Source organism: Caloenas nicobarica, chromosome 7 (assembly GCF_036013445.1).
Source record: "Caloenas nicobarica isolate bCalNic1 chromosome 7, bCalNic1.hap1, whole genome shotgun sequence".
Taxonomy (NCBI): Eukaryota; Metazoa; Chordata; class Aves; order Columbiformes; family Columbidae; genus Caloenas; species Caloenas nicobarica.
Window position 1 is genome coordinate 3131573 of NC_088251.1, and position 16107 is coordinate 3147679.

At 41.9% G+C, this 16107-nt stretch overlaps 1 protein-coding gene across 1 annotated transcript in view; it reads left to right on the top strand.

The window, feature by feature from the left end:
• The first annotated feature begins 1275 nt into the window (after nt 1–1275).
• Nucleotides 1276–16107, top strand: part of C7H10orf90 (chromosome 7 C10orf90 homolog) — a 66017-nt gene continuing 51185 nt past the window's right edge. Inside the window, exon 1 of the mRNA XM_065638975.1 lies at nt 1276–1564. Within this exon, the coding sequence (XP_065495047.1) occupies nt 1276–1564 (289 nt within the window). The remainder of the gene's footprint in view (nt 1565–16107) is intronic.

Consider the following 16107-nt stretch of genomic DNA (forward strand, 5'->3'; position numbering starts at 1 on the left):
TGAACTACATGATCACAATGCAATGCTAAAAGAATTTTAAGGAATTTGTTCTTATCTTCCCTACATTAAGTCTGTAAAACTTTTTTGCATCCAGTAACTCCTAGTTGTTTGTTTGGCAAAAACACATCTTCTAGAAAGGTATTTAGAAAATGTAGTGATCACTAGTGTACTCAGTACATTTTTGTCATAAGTAATCACCTTCTCCATTAGAAATATGTACCTGAGAGTACTTCTAGCCGACGTATTTTCTCCTTGTGAAGCCCTTTGTACACTGCAGTCAACTCTCAATATCCTTTTTTGACAACAAGCCAGCTTGAATCACTTATTTTTAAGAACTTTTTCCTTAGTGAGTTCAAATAATTTCTGCAGTGATTTTCTACATTCTCTTATTTGCCAGTGTCCTATTTAGAAAACGGATACCAAAATGAACACAATATTCCACTGCTCTTCTCAGCAGTATCAGCTGAAATGGTAAAATCTGTGTTTATGCATCCCAATAATGCATCATGTAACTACATAGGTAATTGATTAAAAAAATCCTTCATTGTGTTCAATTATCAGTTTTGTGAGCAATTAATCGGAGTTATGATTATTTTATTGTTGTTACTATTGTCAGTTATTGTAGACTTCTAGATGGTAAACATTAAGGAACCTAATGGTGCTACTGCTAATTATTTAAACAAACTTTAAGTAAAAATGACAACAGCACATTGAAAAATACCACTTTCAAAACCTTCTTTTAAAAATAACATTGCAATGTATGGCTATTTTTTTTAAAAGGCAAATTATAAATTTGAGGAGGGTTTTGCCATATCTTGTACTTAGAAGACAAACATTTTGGAAGCCAGGTGTTAGCTATTTAGTAGCATAAGAGGTCGTTACAGAAATATGCACAAAAGCACGTGTGAGCAGCATACTTGGAGATTTCCTCTTAACTTTGCTTGAGAAGCACTCAGGAACAGAGCCCAGCTTCAATATTTGAGTCAAGAAAATGAAACATTCATGTGCTGTAGCTGGATATCGTTGCTGTAGCCAAACGACCCACACCTGCCTAAGGTTGAGGATGCACAACTGCATTTATATTCCGGCCCGAAAACCTGCATTTGGGGGCACAAGTTCTAACCAATCAGACTAAATAAATCAGCAGGCCCAGGTTTTATCATCACAGATAACCCTCATTAATCCAGCGAGCTTTTTTTCCTGGAGACAAAGGACGGGATGAATTGCTTCATTGGAGCTGCCTGAGCAGCATGCTAATGCGGGGAGGTGGAGGACATGAATTATTTATGCTCTTGCAGCCCCGGCATGCAGATCCTGGCTTTCCCTGTTACCATTGCAACAAGTGGCAGGCAGCCCGGCCACGCTCGGGCCATCACACGTCCCCGCGGAGTCACCGAAATGCCTTTGGGAGAAGGGAACCCTCCCTGCGTCCGCTGCGCCCGACACAGCCGGGTGGATTTGCAGGTTAAGCCTTGTGCGAAATGGACCCGGGAAACACGGTCTTTTGTAACTCAAATGTACTTGACCATAAACTGCTCTTCTTGGAAGACAACGGGTTGCTTTGGTAAGTTTGTGCAATTTTTGGTGTTTCCTGAATCCACTGCAAGCTTTCATTTTATGGTAACTATAATGTGCCATGTTTTATTAGCCTTTCTTAAAACAGTCTGCATTCTTTTTGCTTTTAAAATGACTTAAAGAAGCCTAAAAAGGCATGCAATATCTTTATTTTTAACTCTCAAAAGCATGTAAACAGTATCTACAGAACCGACACTGAAGTTATGATCAAGCCTTCTCAAATTAACTCGTTTTATTTACATTTTCAAATCCCTGTAGCATGCTACTAAAACAAAATGTATTTATGATCTAGGTCTGATTTCCTGAAAACAAAACTGGGACTAATGTAATTCAGTGTCAAACTGGAGAATCTGAAGGAATGTGTGTTATTTTTCACAGGCAATGCCAGTTCTCTGTTCTGAGTGTAACTTGTGTTGTTGCTCTTTATTCAGCTAAATGCATTTCTGATTGGGTTGGGAACAGAAACTGAGACCTGCATAACATTCTTACCATGCATTAACTATTATGTTGTATCATAAAATAGTTGAAAAGGTAACTTACCCAAGTTTCCTAAGGATAGGAAGGAGATAACTTTTGTATGTAAAGTATAAGATGAGACTTAGCACTTCTTTATAAGGTGAAAAGCATCAAAATGTTTTGCTTTATTATTCATTATCAGAATACCTACTTATACTATTTGTTGCAATTGTTTATCTGATTTTTTTTTTTTTTTTTTTCCTGGTAGAGATACTGTCAGCATTGCCTGAGAACTCTCAGGTAACTCACTGCTTGGCACAGTTAAAAATTGATATACGTAATCAGCATCTCAGAGCAGAGGCCATGGATTGGAGTGTGAATATGTAATGAGTTGTGAATAAGTTTTGGTTGCGGATAACAAGCTCTCTTTTTATTTGTTTGTTCTTAATTATATAGTCCAAATTCTGCTGCTTCTACTTTATTTTCTTTGTTTTGATTATAAAAGTATTTTATTAGACTTCATAAAGACAGTCAAATTTTGAAGGGATAAGAGTACAGCATAATGATATCTAGTGCTAACAGTAATTAAATCCCCTATGTTTTGAGAAAAAATAACGAGAAGTGAAAATAGGGATATGTAAATAACAGGAGATATGCAAACAATGGATGTAATCCTGCACTCCTTAATCATGGGAGTAATCCTTATCCACGTAAGTAATCCTGCTGCTTGCAATAGATTCACATCAGTAGGTGCTGTAGCAGAAGGCCCATATTTTTCAAGGAGATAACAGTGTCTCTTACCTTGGTTTTTTTCTGTAATGTAATTTTAGCAACACAGTTCTTAGCGAAGTGTTTGAATGCATTAGCGATAATATTAAATTAGACTTTAACAAATGTCTGTTTTGCTTCTAAAAGTATAAAAGAGAAACGGAATAATGCATTAGATGTGTCAGTAAGAAGGTACAAACCCCATATATTTTATTAGAGATGTGCTTGTAGTGGAATAGTGCTACTCACTCTGACTGTATTTGTAGATTTTTTTTTTTTGTATGTGAGGTATATAAACTTGGGTTCTTTTAGGATAGGGTGGAACTTTAGCAAAAATTCACTGTGACACCTGATGTCTCATGAAGTACATTTGGGCCTCCATAAAAGTGATGTTGATAAATACTGTTCATCTTTCTGATTTAAATAATGGGTTTCGTGGTAATGTCCTGTGAATATTTTTTTCCTTGCTGTTATGGTCCCTGATCTTGCCCCAAAACTACCTGCAGTTCTGCTTTGGGAATAACACATTTGTATAAATGTCATGGTTTTGTTGGCCTCCTCATCAGCCCAGCCTGGCACCTCTGAGCTTTCCACCCCTGTAATCCAGGACAGGGCTTGGGAGCACCTGCCTGCCCTTCCCCAGGCACCGCATCTCTTAACGAGGGGAAACTAATTACCTAAAAGCTTTTGGTGCAATGGGGTTGAGAAGTATAAATAGTCATGAACAGTCCCTGGTGCTCTGCAAAGCGTCAACCCGTGTTTGTGCTGGATGCCAGTGGCGGTTGTGTGGATATCAGCGTTACCTGTGACCGTCACAGTCGTTGCTCTGTGGAAATATTCTCTTGTGTGTACCCTGAAGGGGACAAAGTAGAAATGAAGTAAAAATGCAGCAGATGACGGTTCCAGGTGGTATATAAAACATACAGATAAGTGATGTTGGCCTTAAGTATCGGTTGGCTTTTCGTTCGCATTGAATGAAAAAATTATTCCTTAATCGGCTTCAACATATGGCAAACATTTTGGTGTTTTGTACTTGCAAATGAGGTATACTATATATATACACGTACATATATAAATGAGATATCCCAGGAGGAGCATTAAGCCTCTCCAAGTAAGTCCCTTTCCGTCCCCTGACCCCTGCCCATGGGGTTAGTTCCCAACCCTTGTACAACCCCACGAGCATTGGTTGCACATTAATGTGAGGGTACATTTTTTTACATCTGTTCTCCTTTGAATTATAAGAAAAGAAGAAAAAAATCACATGCACTGGTGGGATTTTTTTAAGTATCTTGTTCTGATAATGAGTAGAGGTCAGGTGCCTGTCTTAATTTTTACTGCCTTCTGTGAGTTTTAGAGACAGATGTTCATGCGAATTTACTGAAAAGTCTAAAATTTGGGCAAAAACGTGCTTTAGAACTGTTCCGCTCGTTTTGTATTAAAAATCATGTGTGCAGCAATTTGGAACAGCCTGTTTAGTTTTTTTTGGCTTGGGTTTTTTTTTTTTTGTGCATGCAAACTAGGTACAGTAAGAGGTGTTTCCTGTAATCACCAATATGTCATCCTCACGTCTCTTCATTAGAGGATGCCCACATCTCCTCCTTTCCCACCCCAGAGAGCGGGCAGGGGATGCACAGTCCCCACTGTTTCCCCAGGTTTGAAGCTCTGTGAGAGCAAAGCCGTGCGTGTGGATGCTGTGAGCGATGGAGAGAGCAGGTTCTTTGTAGTTTGGCAGCATTCCCTCCTTTGCGTAAGATTTATTTTGCTGCTTTTGGGGTTGGTCATGCAAAGGCAGTGCATTGCGGCATGGCTGCGGTTGATGGACTTTGCTGTATCAATATGGAAGGGTACTGAGGTTTCCTGCTTAGGGCTTCCATTGCAAGACTTGTATAAATGGTAATTGAGATGGAATAAGATATTTGAAATTATACCGACCTCCCGTTCTAAGCCCAAGCAGTACGCAAAATGAAAAGCAAGTTTTTAAGTACCAGTAGAGGAAATCTTCCAGCTGTTGTTTTGCAGCTGTCTGGGAGTCTATGGCAGAGAAAGCAGAAAGACTGGAAAAGCCAGCGTGCAGGTTGAGCAAGGTCTGGGACGCGGCCAAGGGAAAGCCGAGCGCTGGTTGAACGTCACCCACTTACTTTATTGGTCTCTCAGCTCAAAGCCACGGAGCAAACTTGAGCTACCATAGCAGGGCCTGGAGCAGGAGATGGGTCCTGTGGTTTGGTGTGTGGGAATTGTCACGTTTGTTGTGGGGACAGCAGTGCCGCGTGTGTGTCCAGGAACCAGTGCCCAGCACAAGGGAACCACGAGACATTGTGGGTGACTCAGTTTGGTCTTTAACCTTAACAAAAGATTAAACCAACACAATGACCTTAATTATATGCTTTTATTACTAGCTGCCTAGTGGCTTCTGAGTGGAAAAGCCGAGCTGGTATGATTATACATATTAAACAGGACAACAGCACAGGTAAAACGGCAATGCATAAAGGCTTCTTATAATAAAGGTTTTAATTGTTTTTCTTCTGTTCCTTTGCTGTAAATCCCGTTGTGTGCCTGAGAGCAGCAGTCCTTTCTGCAGCCCAGCCCCAAGCTGATATGTCCCCGGGGCATGTTTCAAGACCACTTTCAGACAGCATTGCTCTTGTTTCATGTGACATTTCTGCCTCTGTATCTCTGCAGAGAGGGAGAGGTGAGCAGAGGACAGTCACACTCAAATCTATGTGTGTGGTCCCTGGCCCAAACCTGTCTCAGATGACAGTCAGTGAAGTGCAATATGCATTCATCACAGTTGTGTGCGATGGTGTAACACGTCAGTCGTGCTTCCCACGGCTTGTAAAATTAATGCGTGAAAGATTTATCCTCAAGTTTTGAATTGCGTAGTTCTTTGGGAAAGTGCATTTCTTCCTGCCAGTGGGATAATCAGTTCAGGAATTAGCCAAGCCTCTGATCAGTTTGTTTGTTTGTGGGGTTTTTTTGTTGATTGGTTGGGTGTCTTTTTTGGTTTGTTTTGTTTGGGTTTTGTGTGTTTGTGTGCACCCCGTAGTGACACCTTGTGATGTCCAAGGAAGATTTGATTTCTTGAGCAGAAGAACAGGTAAGGGACAAGAGGAGAGAGCCCCAAACCATTTTCAGGTTGAATTGCAGGTGGAGTTACCATACCTGGGGGTGTTTAAAAGGCATTTAGATGAGGTTCTTAGGGACATGGGTTAGTGCTAGAGTTAGGTTAGGTTATGGTTGGACTCGATGATCCTGAGGGTCTCTTCCAACCGAAATGATTCTACTTAATCATTCGGAGCTACAGAAAGGGAAGTTCAGAACCTGAATGTCAGCCTTAATATATTTAAATGACAATTACTGATCAGTCAACTAATGGCTGACAGTAATTACTAACAGGCAACTGTTTTTGTAACCTGCATTTGAAGAAACTGAAGCTGTAAAGTAGATTGAGGGTCCATGCCACAGCCTTGTCATGTAGCCACGGCTGACAAAGGAAGTGTCTCCTAAAGGCCTGAATTGACTATAGGAGATGAGTAAAATATACTGACTGAGAACTTTTCATTTCGCAGCCTTCAAGAACTGACTTGTCTACAGAACGTGTTGTGGTATTGTGCTGTGAGAGCAATTAGCTGGAAGAGTGTCTTCATTTTCATTCATTAGTTGACAGTGGTGTCTTTCAGAATGACCTCTGGCATTATGAGCAGTAAATCATGGTATGCTTTCAAAGGTTGAACCCTTTGATTTTTTTTTAATTTTTTTTTTAAGTATAATTTGCCTACATTCAGAGCGTCTACATTAGGAATATTATGAGACACTGGAGTCTCCTTCTAACTGTTACGGTAATGAATAACTGTTGGAAACGGTTTGATATTTCCATGCTTTGAGGCATCAGTGGCACCAGAGAGGAATATCTTATCTTTTAACCAAGTCTTTAATTGTTTCCCGAGTTGATAAAAGAGTTAATCTATTACTGGCAAGATACCCACTTCAGTTGTAGGTGAATCCTAAAAAACCTTTTCAGTCGCTGTCAAAATCAAGCGATTTGTGTGAATTACTCTGAATAATACCATGGTGGTTTTTTGTAGCAACCGCTTTGTCATTTTTGCTGTTTTCGCCTTTCCTGGCAACACATTTCCCGAGAGCTTTGTTCTTGCTGTGGAATTATGGTTGCGACCCCCTCCCGTGGTGCTGTCTGACACCTCTCAATCCACCAGTGGCAACTGGGAAAATTCAGCTTAAAGTGCTGTCGGGCGTACGGTGATGACCACTGTCTATTTTGAACACGCACAATCTTTCTTGCGCTCCCTGCAAAGTACACACAGCCTTTCACTGAGCCTTGTTGATGGTGCGTTACCATTAATAATTAGGGTCCTGCTTAGGGATGCCTCACAAACAACTGAAAATATGTCTTTGCCTTTATATAAACCTTTCCTGATGATTAAAGAGCATCAGTGCAGGCTGTTTAAGGGACAGAGGATGTAATGGTGCAGAACAAACAGACAATGAATGGCGATGAAATTAATTATTGCGGGTTATTTTGAATGTCTTTTGGAAGATGAAGAATTGAGTCAAAAGAATATACCCACAGCTCTCGTGGGTAGTGAGGACTATTTTTGAAATAGATATAAAATGACTTTTTTTTCCTTTTTCAGTAATATCCAGCTTTAACAGGTGATGTTGCCTCACAAAGTCTTAGAGAAGGAGGGTACTTTTTTCCTGTGTAGTCAGTTTATATTAAAAGGTCACTATTTAGGCTAAATTATACTGAAAGGAAGGTTTAATCAACAACTAGTTAGCTGGCCCTTGATTTGCTAAAATTTCTTTCAACCAGCTTTTTGCTCATGCAACTGAGTGAATGAAAATCGGTCACCTGCTAAATTGCAGGCAGGTGCTCACCTTCATTAATAATAGTGTGAAGTATCACAAAACCAGAAAAGCAGTCTGCAGTCAGGTTCTGTGCTAGCCTGCAGATAACAGCACAAAACTTCTAAGTGCAATTTTAAAAAAGGAATTGAAGCAATGTGATTTCATTCTCACTTCCTACATCTAGAATAGGATGTGGACAATACAAAGTGCGATGTCACACTGAGTATGATATACCATTGAGTGCATTGTGGATATATCTCTCATACAATTCTTTCCATATAGAATAAAATAGTTGGACAGAGATACTGAACTTAATGGGGGAAAAAGAAAAAGCTGCTTACCAGAATGGACATAGCAAATTGTGAATGGCTGCTCCAGTAGATTTAGGAGGGTTGCTATGGTTTCTTTTATAGAAATCTTCCAGCCACAGAAATGGCTTTCTCAAACAATGCTGTACGTAGGCGCGAAGAAACGTCCCACGCGTGCAGCACCAGCCCGTGGGTACAGGGCCAAACACACTGGCGAGCGTTGAGTGGGTGCCGAGCATCACCAGTTCAACCATTTGCTGTCCTCTCCCGAAATTACCATAACTCGAACTGAGAACTGGCTGCGGTAACAGTCATTGCTTGGTGAAAAGGTGAGCGCGTAGCATGGCGTAGCTAAATCACCCAAACTCTTATTTTCCTGTTGCGTCCTCCCCTTTTTGTGATCTCCTATTTCTGAATTTCTTGACACTGAAATTTTTAGGGCAAATGCTGCTTGCTTTGGGCTTTTTTTTTTTTCCCTCTTTCTTTGCCTGCACAGTGCCTTGAACAACAGCTCATGACCTAGTTCTGTCTTTTAATTGCTGCTGCAATGTGAATTTTAATTCCAACTGGAGTCCAGATGTATTGGGAATATGCAGCACATGTTGGGGCCAGTGCCATTTATCTTACAGGCCAGTATTGCCCAGCCCTCTGAATTCAGGGAGCCCTTAGCCTTTTTGAAAAAAATCTTAAACCACCATCATGTATTTCACTGTTTTCTGGTGATGGAAAGTTGGAGATATAACAACTGTTTATCTGTCTGCTATTATGTCTTTTCTGTTATGGCTTAGTTTATTTTACTGTTCTTTAAGCTTCAACTAGAAATATTAATGGGAGTGAATGTGAGCCTTGTTTTTGCATCCTCCAGTGCCCAAGTGAACCTGGCCACAGGTACTGACAATTTCTAGGAGCCCATCTCTGTTTATAGATACTTAATATTTTCTGCTACTTTTCTTGACCATTTTTGGTGATGTACGGACATTGGTGGTAGAAGGTGAGTAGGTCATCAACAACTGTGAGTATCTTGCATCTAAGGGAGATCATAACTTGATGAACAAGGTACTAGATTTAGCATGCTCCAAAAGAGTACATCTTTTGGAACAATGCAATCTTTGTTCGCCAAAAATACCTCTATTTACTTCTGTGCAATTTATTTACTGTGTTCTGAGCATCTCACAGATTTCCTCTGCCATCAGTTGACATTTAGCTGCTGTGCTTAGCTAAGATTTCCCCCTTTTCCTCCATGGAAATGGGTAGTGAAGGCAAGTTATCAATATGCCTTCTACTGACTGCTCCAGAAAGAGTTTATTTTTAATCATTGTTGACTGCAGCTTCTGAAAGACACTGGAATCCTTTGGGAGGAGGAAAAAAAAAAGCATATTTAAAACATAAGCTGGTTTAGGTTAGATTGGATCTTGAAATGCTGGGATACACTGGTATTCAATCAGCATAGAAGTTTAATTGTTCATGTTAAGAAAACTGTACAAGGGAGAAAAATAGCACTTTCTGATTTACATGTAAATATGCTCTATCCAAAACATCCACATTCAAGGCAGGTGCGAGAAGAGTTTTTGTTTGTATTATGACAGTTGATGTAGAACGCAGCAAAGGAGAGTTGATAATATATGGAGAGGCAGAGGAGGAGCAGAAAGCTGAGGACACAACCTCACACAAGTACTGAGAACAGGGCTGGGAGGAAAAACCCAAGCAAGGGCAATGAAGATGCTGAAGGGAGTGGAGCATCTCCCTTATGAGGAAAGGCTGAGGGAGCTGGGGCTCTTGAGCTTGGAGAAGAGGAGACTGAGGGGTGACCTCATTAATGGTTATAAATATATAAAGGGTGGATGTCACGAGGATGGAGCCAGGCTCGTCTCAGTGACAACCAACAGTAAGACAAGGGGTAATGGGTCCAAGCTGGAACACAAGAGGTTCCACTTAAATTTGAGAAGAAACTACTTCTCAGTCAGGGTGACGGAACACTGGCCCAGGCTGCCCAGGGAGGTTGTGGAGTCTCCTTCTCTGCAGACATTCCAACCCGCCTGGACACCTTCTGTGTAACCTCATCTGGGTGTTCCTGCTCCGGCGGGGGGATTGCACCGGATGAGCTTTTGAGGTCCCTTCCAACCCCTGACATTCTGTGATTCCGTGTGATTCTGTGACAAGCACGTGGTCATGTCTAGGTTGAGGGCTGGCAAAAAAACTGGCAAAAGCTGGACTTCAGAGCAGCTGCCTGGGCTGTGGCTCCATGGGCAGTCAAGGCTTTGTGGCGTCTTTGGGAAGCTGCATGGAGGATCCTTGCCTTCATCATGACAGAGTCTGCTTTCCCAAAAACTACTTGCCAGACCCTGGTGCTTGCTAGTCACTCTGCCAAGGAAAGATTTGAAAGCTCAGCTGCATCAAATGGTTATCACAGTGATACCTTACAGATATGATGTATATTGCAATTTGTTCTCACGATAGACGTAATGTTAGTGCCTTATATTATTACTGATATTCGATGCACGATATTTGACTAAAAAAACCCTGCTAGTACAGTCTGAGAAGCAGAAATTTAGTACATTAATTCCCAAGTCTGTGGAGTCTTGTAGCTGAGATTTCGGAATACAAACCAACAACGTGGCTGTAAAATAAATCTCTTTAAAAGGAAACTGTCATGACATCACCTACAAACATTTATGAAGAGCAAATCAATCTCAAGGTTATGAACAAGATAGCATAAAGATGCTTCTGCACTCAAAAGAGAAGTATTTTTATGTTTGGGGAAAAGATCTTCTGTTCCTCACCCAGAGGGCTGAAGTCCTGCCTTAAGCACAAAATGCAGCTGTGACCCAGGGACTCATTCTTATTACAGCCACACTTATATCACCTCCTTGATACCACGTTCCCAGTGGCAACGTGAGATCATTAAATAAGGTTTGATCTTCTCTTTGCATCCTCTGAGGAGGCAGGAGACTCAGATTGTTGGCCAGCGGTCTGCGTTGGCCTCTTGACTCATCTTTGTGTGGTTGGTGGCAATTTCCACGCTGCCCAAAGCCAAAACCTCGCTCGGCAGCATGCGGAGCCTTTCTCCAGCAGCTGAGCTGTTAGCAATCGCTTTCATGTACTTCTCTCCGGGGGGAAATGTGGGCTGACTCGGTTGTTGTACGTGGGAGGAGGATGTGAGAGTGCAAGCCAAACACCACCGCAGGTCCCTTTTCTCTTGCAGGTGGAAAGATAAAAGGGCTTGTAAATGGGTCTCTGAGCCCTCTTCCATAAAACCAGGGGCTCTTTTCTTGCTCAGGGCTCCTCAGAGGGCTGTGAGAAGGGCCCCCTCTGGTATAGCATCTGCTGCTTTCACCCCGTCAGGCTGGCACAGGGCGCAAGGGCACAGGACCTGCAGCACCTGCCTGGGGCAAGTCTGTAGCCCCAAAATTGCGTTATTACCCCCAAACCTCTCCCTGAATAAATGGCACCACACAGCGGATGCGTGCAAGGAAAGAGGGCTGAATGTGGGGCTTGTGCGGAGCTCAAGAGCTGTTTTGGTGGTTCATTCCATTCCAGCTTGGGCAGCAAAAAAGTCGGAAAGTGCCGGGGGGAGAAACCTGAGGAACAGCTCAACGGGCTGCGAGGAAACTTGTGCTGCTGTCTGCATGTTTCAGGCTGGTTAATGCAGTCTCAGGTCTGTGAGAGGCAGCTAAAGAAAGAGGGAGCAAGGGGCGTTATCTGCTGGGATTGCCTTTCCAACCCTTCCAGCTGATAGATGGTCACAGCAGGTTCCTGTGTAATGGCTTGGTCTTAATCATCTATGCTCATTTACTGTCTGGATCTTCAGCGAGCTGCTCTGCCTCTTACATCCAAATTCCGCTGTATTGCTGTTAATGTTGTTTCTCTTCCCCTTTGCGCTCCTCAGGTAGCAACCGCATTTCAGCTTGTTTTTGGAAACCAGCAGTAATATTTCCTGAGACGATTCATTTCTTTAATTTGTTCTGGTGCCTGGCACTTCCTGCTCGTGCAGAGCTCTCACTGGACTCGAGAGTGTCCCTGCAGTACGTGTATCTTGAACACGGTTTATTTTAATCAGGGCTCCTGGAATTCGGTAATACTTCAGCCCAATTTCTCCAGTAAATCTGAACACATTCAGCAAAAACATGTGCAGCCAGTGATCAGACATAATTGCCAACAATTTCACATCCGCAGAATCCTTGCTTGACTCTAACATTCCTGGAGTCCCATCTTTCCCATCACCATTTCAAGCGAGAATCTCACAGTTGCCAGGGGATGGAATTGTTTATGCACTTACATATGAAATATTTTTATAGCATGGAGAACTACCCATTCAGTTTTCTGGTTAATACTTGCTGTATTAAAATGGAAGGACCAAAATACAGTGAGAAGTGAATCTCTAGAGGTGCAGAGGCCAGGCTGGATACAGGTACTATCCAGGCATTCAAAATATTGCTTGAATCTGTGTCTGCTGAATTTAGTTGGAGCTCTGACAATTACAGGCTGTCACAGGAGACTTCCACTTCTACTCCTGACTCAATTACCAAGTCTCATGCTTCTCATAATGTTACCATTGCTGTAAATAAAGTCAAATTAATTCTCCTTTTTCCTTACTATTCCAAGGAAAAAGCAAGTGCCTGACTTCTACTGCCTAGCATCAAATTGAGCCCAAGCCTCGGAGGAACTCTTGGTTGAATTTGAATTAAATATTTTTTCAGCAAAGTTGTGGTTATTGATGCACCGAATTTAAAAGACAAAGCCTCCCATATTTATTGCCTATTTCCAAATTCTCACTGTAAGAGCATCTAGTACATAAAGGCTAAAAATAACAGATATACTTAAACAACTTAAGCCCCCTTAAAATTTTACAGATGAGAATCAGTAGTAGACACAGTACTTCAGCAAACCACTACATTATTTTTAGTGCTACTCTACTTTCCATAATGCATTCTGTTCCTTATGCAGTCTAATACTTGTTTTCCTTTTTGCCTATTATTGCATGCTGAAAAGATGTTTACATTAAGCTGTTCGTGACTCTTGGTCTTTTTCCGAAGTGATTAGTTGATTGCAGCTCAATAATGTTTGAGTAGTTCAAATTATTTCTTGCACTTCATGTTTGTAGCAATCTGAGTCTGTCTATATACAACTTCTGAATTGTACCCAATTCTGGGACTCATTAAATGTGCATGTGTCAGGCAGGCTCCACTTCCAGTATAAGTGCTCTGCTTCTCTTAATTCTTTCCTTTTCCAACGGGAGTTGCACAGGCTGATTGCAAGAAGGAGGATCAGCAGAGGATCATCCCTGGAAGTGCTCTTCTGCTGAAATGAAATTCCTCAAAACCTGGGATTCCCAAACTGCGAAGTGCAAACCATAGTGCTACTAGAACATGGGATGGGTTGCTCCCAAATGCCTTTGTAGAAGTACTTAACTGAGCTGCATGACCTAAATACCTCTATACAGGCAGTACTGCAAAAAATACCCGTATCTTGTAGAGGTCCTCACTGTACCCCCATGATTCTACCTCCCTTCCAGCCCAGGCGAGCTCCTCCTCTGAGACACCTCCATTAGCTGCAGGGTAGTCAGGCTGATGCGTGAAGAGGTGGGATTGGGTTTGACTTCTGGATGTCGAGGGTGGTATCAAGGGTTGAAGTATGTGAGAAGAAGCAGGAAGGTTGGGAGATGGGACATCTTTTGGGGTCCTAGGCAGGTGTGTAAAGATTTGATGTGGTTTAATAGAGGAAGAAGCAATTGACGTATGTCTTGCACTTGTGCGCACACACACCTCTCTGGTGCAAAACATATATCTTTAATCAGTTTAACCAAGGGTGAGAGCAGAATGTTAAGAAACAGGCGGTAATAGGATGGAAACCCCCCGGAAGAAATGTGTTTTAACAAACAAGGATATATTGTCTTATAAAACACAGTGCTGCCTGTGTTGGTTTTGCAGCAGCAGAAGGGAATGTCTGGGCTGCAGTTCCCAATTCTTGTGTTTTTAAGGTACTTTAATAAAGTACTTTTTGTAGTGCAAAATGCATGAGCAGTCACTGGAGCAAATATTTCTTTCTAGCAGGGGATTGTCTCCCCTATTCCTTTATGTGCTTTCGATTATCCCATGAACCCTCTGTTGTTCTGTTAATACCTATCCCACCCTCCAGCATGGCCATGGGTTTGTTCTGGGAAAATACACTTCTGAATCTCGAATCTAGAGTCCGTCTCCTATTTCTTCAGCCCTTTAATGAGCTATTTACTCATAACTAGAGAAACTAGCTGAGAGACCTGACATGAAGGAGCGGATTTGGGCTGTGGATCCCAGCAACTGGGAAGAAGGTGGGAGCTGAGATCTGCCCTCCCCATTAGCCTGTTTGAGCACTGTCCCTTCAGCCTCCTCTCTTCTCTGAATCCTCAAATGTTTTGTGTGTGTGTGTGTTTGGGTTTTTTTTCCCCCCTCTGAAGTGTGAGACTTTTTGCATTGGTTCATGGGACAAAGACACCTCGCAGGACACCCTGGTTCAGTGCTGGAACTGGAAAGTGGCCTCTGGGTTAGTCCCTCTCCTCAGCCATGCACAAGGCACGGGTTCAGATCAGGCTGAGCACCCCTGCTCAATGAGTAGGGCTGCAAACTGGGAGAAAGTCTTCAGCACAACGCCTTGGATGCAAAACTGAGGCCTGGTGGCAAGAGGGGTCTGTACCTGTAAGAGGACAACTGCTACATGAAGACGAAGCTTCTCCAAAAACCACAGCTCCACGTGGGCACCCAACCTCTGCCACGCACCACCATGGACGATACGCCCGTGTGCCAAAATACACAAAGATCCACAAAATGTCAACGGAAAGAAAACACGGTGCGTGTTTAAAGATTTCATCCAGATTCTGCTGCTTCCTGGCAGGTGCTGCTGGGGGGAGGTGAAGTCTCTGTCTTTGGGCAAATAGTGTCATCACTGATGCTTTGAATTAAGAGGGCTCATTAACTCCACGGTGCTGCTTCTGAAGACAAAAATTCTTCTTTTCACAGTGCAGGAGTTTCAACTGTGCCCTGGCTAAAGATTACCTCAACCTGCTATAAATTGAGATGTTTTACTAATTGGCTTCTTGGTTCATTAGCCAAATTGTGTATATGAGGGAAATGGAAAAAGCTCAGAATGAATTTCCCCTGCAATCCTTAATCTAAAAGGTGAATAATAATTTTACCTTGAACAAAACGTGTTATGTGGTTTGCAGTGATGGAGTTAATCTTTTATTTTGGGATCATTTGCCACCCTTAAAGCTTTGTGGAAAAATGATCCTCTGTTGTGCCTCATTCTGGCATGGTGTGACACCAGGTAGGAAAGTATAGTCATTATCGTATACTGTAATAATCTCAAATTTTATACAGAAACACTTTGTCATGGGCAGTTCTTATCTCACTACTTAAAGAAATATATGAGGAACAGAGATAAACAGCAAAAATTTTTAAAAGCCAGCTTTAGTGCAATGGATGCTGTGGCTCTATTTTCATTACAGCCGTGTAAGTAACAAAAATACAGTGTGTCCCTAGTTTACTCTTTCCAGTGCAGTGCACTCAGCTAAAAAACAAAGAAACTCTGAGCAGTTAAGGGAAAAAAAATCCACTAATTCATCAAAGTGAATGCTGTAGAATTTAATCTGGTTTATGAATTTTCTACCATTGATTGTTACGGCACAACTGGGGCATGGGAGGTCATTTGTGAGCACTGAATTGCTAGTCGTGTGACACTTAAAGAAAAAAAAAGGCTAAAAGAAAGGTTAAATTAAAGAAGTTGCTAGAAGCTATTTTTGCAAAATGAAGGTGTATTATCTAAATTAATGACAGTAAACCTCCAATTAGCTGAATGTTGATGCAGAACTCCAGCTTTATAAGGTAAATACATGTTTTCTCAAGCCAAAGGGCTGGGTAAGGAAATGTTTAGCCTGCAACTATAATAGGGTTACAGGTAGACGAACATTTTCTGTCTATTGGGGCATGGTGACCTCACTGCCGTTGCTGGCAAATCTTTACAATAAATCTGTCATTGCTTCCAAACAGCAATACAGACTTTGAAACTCATGACCTTGCTCTTGGGACTGTCCTCCCATAGTATGGGATGGGCAAAAGCCTTGAATGTGCTGCTTTGTTTTTCAATATACAGCTCAGCTTTTGTT